Source organism: Scyliorhinus canicula, chromosome 4, assembly GCF_902713615.1.
Source record: "Scyliorhinus canicula chromosome 4, sScyCan1.1, whole genome shotgun sequence".
NCBI classification, from domain to species: Eukaryota; Metazoa; Chordata; class Chondrichthyes; order Carcharhiniformes; family Scyliorhinidae; genus Scyliorhinus; species Scyliorhinus canicula.
In genome coordinates this window covers 86,949,429-86,954,946 of record NC_052149.1, presented here as the reverse complement: position 1 = coordinate 86,954,946, position 5,518 = coordinate 86,949,429, and the positions used below count along the sequence as shown (strand labels likewise).

At 41.4% G+C, this 5,518-nt stretch overlaps 1 protein-coding gene across 1 annotated transcript; it reads right to left on the bottom strand.

Moving 5' to 3' along the window:
* Positions 1–699: 699 nt before the first annotated feature.
* Positions 700–5,156, bottom strand: LOC119964752 (doublesex and mab-3 related transcription factor 3, truncated-like). The gene is made up of 2 exons (XM_038794694.1): positions 4,681–5,156; positions 700–1,806 (listed from the first exon to the last, which is right to left on the bottom strand). The coding sequence occupies exons 1-2, from the start codon at positions 5,075–5,077 to the stop codon at positions 941–943; spliced, it is 1,263 nt and encodes a 420-aa protein (XP_038650622.1). The 5' UTR covers positions 5,078–5,156; the 3' UTR covers positions 700–940.
* Positions 5,157–5,518: the final 362 nt, after the last annotated feature.

Genomic DNA, 5,518 nt, shown 5'->3' with positions numbered 1-5,518 from the left:
GTGAGAAAATCTGTTGGCAGCCCAAAGGAAATGGCCCACTAAAATAAGTTGCTTAGTCACTGGCAGCCAATGCAATGAAGGTTGAATGCTCAACACAATATACAATGTGACTAAAATGTACAATGTATATTTTAATGACTTGAAAATATATAAATTATAGCATTGCTTTTACTAGAGTTTGTTGCCAAAAGATAATTTAAGAAGTTATATTAATTTTGAAATATAACTTGAGAAGAAACTACCCAAAATAATTTTAGGACAAAAAAAGGGTTGATGGAAGCAATGTGAAACATTCAGCAACACCATATAATAAGGGTGCAAGAACAATGCAAGACGTTTACCACATACCAAATATGCAAAAGATAGGAGTTGAATGGAGCCACTTGAAAATAGGCTGAAAACTCGGACACAAAAGTAAAATCTCTAGCAGCTCAGTATGTCCCGTGCTATAACTGTACTTGTGATCAATAATTCTCCAAAAAATAATTTGAGTATCACTCAGCATCAATGGCACTTATACAATAATCTTGCATTTAAATTCTCATATATTTTAATGTTATGTTTCAAACCCAATATGTGAATGGAATTTATGTGGCCTATATCAAACTTAATTTTAAAAGGTGGAATTTATTTCCTTTTTACTTGATTGAACCTGAAACAAATTATAGTGTAATTGTCTTACGGTCAGTAAGTTCTGAGCTAACAATCTAGTTCTGTTTATAATGAGACAAAATTCTAAATAAAATGAGCACTTGTCACATTTACTATTACAAGGAAAAGTGATTACAGGTATTCAGGATTGACATCAATCATACAAAGTCCATTTCAGGATTTCCTTTGTGAGCATGTGTTCTTCCAGATACTCTTTTGAACCAATCCCAATATTCATTCTGCAAGTTTAATAGAGCAGGCCCAGAGAATCTGTTTGAAATCCATACAGCTAATCTTTACCTTCTTGCCTTTCTTCCAGAGCTTTCAAGGATTTTTCTGCCAGATTCCCATCACAGTTAGATGATTTTTGGGAAGTATCATTTGGGGCAGGCAGGATCATTGTGGTGCTGCCCAAGAGGGCACTAGTAGAATGAGCCAGGGAAGTAAACTGTTGCCTGAGGCTAGGGTGCTGGAAGGTCATGGTGCTCCACAGGGCAAACTCACTGGAAACAAAGGGATGGGATCCAGACAAAGTTGGTCTGAAAAGGGTTGGCACTGGGTAGTGACTGGGTTGTGTAATCGTCTGATTGACATTGGGCAAGCTTGCCACAACACTATGGCTGTTTGGGGATGCTTGGAAGGGATCAGATGGGGATCTAAAGGCAGAACTCAGAGACCAAGCTGTTGAGGATAAAGGATAGTGACCAGAGTTGTAGTCAGCTATGTCCTTAGAGGTATGTGCTTTGCTGGAATTCTTTGAACCTTCAGATCGTCTGGTGGTACTGGTCAGTAAGGTTTCAATAGCTGAAACCAAATCATTGTTGCAACCCTTCAGCACCAACTCCAGAACAGACTGTTTCTGATTCGGGAATACCTTGGTCAGAACCTCTATGGGGGATGTTTTAGACTTTCCTGAAGGAGCCACATCGGCGGACTTCAAGAACTTCCTGATGTCATTGAAATTATCTCTGGTGACACCTTTAATCTGTTCTTTGTTTTCTTTCCTCCGCTCTATATCATTCCTCGACTCTTGGATGGGGGATAGTAAGTCGCTATTTTGAGTATCTGTCGATGACACGGCCCCTTCTTCCTCACTTTCGGTAATCTTCATTTGGTTCTTCTCATCAGCCTTTCTCCCGACATCTTCAAATTCATCTGATAATAAATAGGTTTAATATTTTAATGAGAACTTTGTAGTGCATTATTGTGCATAGTGACATACAGGAATGTATTTCTCACAATACTTTTGGGGGGGAATTACTTTTCTCCAAGTGTAGACCTCGATTAACTTTCAATTGGGGGAACTGGACTCTGAAACAGTCACATTCACACCTCCCCAAATGAAATGGAGGAGGCAGGTAGGCAGGTCCAGTGAATTAGTGCCTTCTAACCATGCGGAATGTGTTGTACGCATTCATACTGGTTAATGAAACAAAATTACTTTAACATACTTGCGAAGCCATCTGAACTTTCCAATCTACATAAACTCCCTAATATATCCTGAATAGTATTCACGCGTTTCGTTTCTTGCAGTACACACTATAATTTCCAAGCTAACAGAACTGTCCAACACACAATGAGGTTATTCAGACCTCGACCACCTGTACCAGCTCTGATACCTAGCGTATAAAACCTAGGATTCCAGAGACATTTGTACTGCCTGATCGGATTGTCATTCCACTTTTTTGCATCTATATTATTTTCAAAGTTTTTTCACTCAGTGCGTTTGTACAACTCCAATTTCTCCGCATTCAATTGCATCTACCCGTCTAATCCAACAAAACAGTCTACCTTTAAGAAATTAAAGATTGCGGGAGGCAGGTCCGCCACGAGTATTTTTACAGTTGGAATGCAAAGTTAGATTTAAAGTATAGATAGCGTCTCATATTTGAAATAAAGAGGATGAAGTTTATTTAAGGAAAATCTACGCTCCTAATAAGAGGCTTTCGAAACGTCTGTTTCAGGTACAAGGACATTAACATGGGCCTCACTTTGAGTTTCAACTTGAAACTGAACCTGGCTCTGAATCCCACTGAAAGAATTACCGAGGAAGCTCAGAATTTAACAAAATATCTCCGCTAATTTACGTGAAGCTCCAGGATATAATAATTCGATATTTACAAGAAGGAGCCAGGACCGTGTTTTTCCGCTGATAACTTGGCCGGCCCAATTAGGATTAGTTTACACTTGTTTTCAAAGTTTAATATTTTGTCATTTATGAAATGCACATAATTAGTTACATTCAAATGTAAATTGTATTGACCGGAGCAGTGAGTGAAAGAATAAATAGATAAATCAATCACTGATTCCCTAAAACAAGTTACAACTTGATGGGGTATTATAAAGGACACCGTTTTCCTCAGTTAATTATTCCGAGGGCTTCACTTGACAACCTTTAATGCAACTTCTCCTTCGCCAAAACGCTCAATTCTTAAATCAGAAAATAAAAACCGCCAGTCAACTCCCAAACATCGCACAGTAATGTTCTGAATGTGGGGTTTTAAACATTTGAACTAAATTAAGCAGTCACCGTTAGGGAATCGCAACAGGGTGCTAACTGGGATCAATTTATCTTATATATTTTTATTCTGTAAATGGCAGGTTGTGATAAAGTGTCACTGAAGTAGTCATGTACGGTTTAATTGGAATAACAGAAGTCCATAAAGGTGCGGTTTTTTTTTCTTTTAAGGAATAGCTGGAAATGATCCCAGCAGCAGGTCCCTCTTTGTTTCACTTGTAACCAGGCAATTTGATCCCTTAATCCCTGTGCTCTATGTAGTGATTAATCACGTCCCTGGGGCTGAAACGGTAAACGCGGGTCATCCAAACAGATCAATCCCCCTTTTCACCCCTGCACAATTATCATAATCACACTCTTATGGCTTTGAACTCGCCGCCTCTTTGATTTGTTATGTTAAGAATTAACATGGAAAAACAAGCAGGAAGCCAATTTGCAGTAGGAATAATCAGACGCTGGGTGTTAGAGAAGGGGATAACAAACGTGGCTTGCTTTGCCAGCGATTGTCCAGTTAAAATAGCATCCAGATTGTTGCAGGAGCTGCATATTGGGCCGCTCATTAAACTAAAATGCATGTTCCTGCCGCGCTTTATTGGACACAGGTAATTCATGCTCACGTAGCCATGAAATCGTTTTCAAGTGTTTTTGTGATAACTAACCTTCGTACATTGAACAAAGTTAGCTTCCTGTCAAATCACCTTACACTTGGCGAGGGTGAAGACACAGAACGAGTTGCTGCTAAACTCTGAATATTATTGATCATCTATAAAGTTGGACGTTTGGCGGCAACACAATATTAGGATATTTGATAAATAAGCCACCATGTCTGCATGCAGCATTACAGCGGTTTAGTTTGCATGATGTTAATCTGCCAAGTTTGCACCAATTGGGTGGGTGAAAAGTGGAAAGGAAAGCCGCCTGGTTTTGGCAGCATCTCCCTTCCAACGCCTCTGCACAGTAACAACATGATCCCATTTTGTCGTCTCCCACGTTAGTAACTGGAATCCGTCCAAGTGGCGGGATACGAGAATGCAGCAACCTGCCAATTGCTGGAATAGATGCAACAAGCAGGAGCCTTTCTCGGAACAGATACAAGAAGAATATAAATGCCAATTGTATCAAGTACTTCCTTTTTTGACAAGCTTGCCTCCGTGACAATAATTGTATTCACAAATACTTCTCATTAGCTGTGAGACCTTTGGAACATGCTGAGACCCTGATGCCGCGCGGTTTAGCAGGCTGTCTTTTCAAGAGGGAGATGTTAGTTGAAAATACTTCAGTGGAAGAATGTTTTAGTTACTTTGCCAACGAAAGCAAGAAGAAAATATCAGCTATTTAAATTCCGAACGAGAAGCACAAATGTGAAGTGTTTAATATTGGGCCTGCTTTAGTCATTTATATGTCAAATGTTACTGGTAAATATTCCTGATCTTCTTTCCCTTTGTAATCTCAGGCTGTTCAAACACACAGAGCTGTGAGGCCCCTTGAACATTTCTGACCTGTGTACTTACCCGCTTGCTGACAGAGTGGAGAGTCTGCAGGTGTAACCGCCTCTGCTCTGCTGCTGCCTGCACTTGCTGAGCGCACTCTGTCCGAGAGCACTGAGCGCTCGGCTCTCTCCGGCCCTGAATATATGGCTCTGTAATCCTCGGGAAGAACCAGATTGCACGGATTCTCGTTGCTCTGTTGCCTCCTGAGAGCCACCTGCGCGGCCATGACCCGCTGTCTTTCCAGGATAAGGATGCACTTGTCGCAAGTACAGTCTTTGAAGCGGCAGTAGCGTTTGTGGCCTTTGAGCCAGGACAAGACCCCGTGGTTCCGGCAGCGAGCGCACTTGGGAGTTCTCTGGGATGCTCCCCGGGCAGACGCGGTGGGTACGTAGAGGTACGGAGCACCATAGCTGTTCATGGTAATCACTTTAACGTTGGCAGTTTTGTGCTTTTGCAGCACAAGACTCGATACTTCCCCAGCTCCTTTTTTGGAAGATGAGATTAAAACAATTGGTAAAACACGAGAGCAAACGCAAACCTGGGAGCCAGTGTGCGGTTCATGTATATCCCAGCTGTACTGCCTCGGTGTTTAGAAGCAGTTATTTCAAGTCACTCAAGTGAAACGATTTGTATGAAAGGATCGAAAATCACCCCCCCCCCCCCCCCCCAACCTCTCCCCCTTCATTCTTTGGAGAAGAGTTGAAAGCAACTCCACAATCAAACAATTCTCAATGAGTTGGAGTGGTTGGAGGAGGAGATATAGGTGCAGAGAAAGGGCGGGGCTCACTCCATTCAAAAGGGATTAAAGGCAAAAGGAGAAAGCTGGAAGCTCGGTAATAGAGCTAATGGATCACTTCAT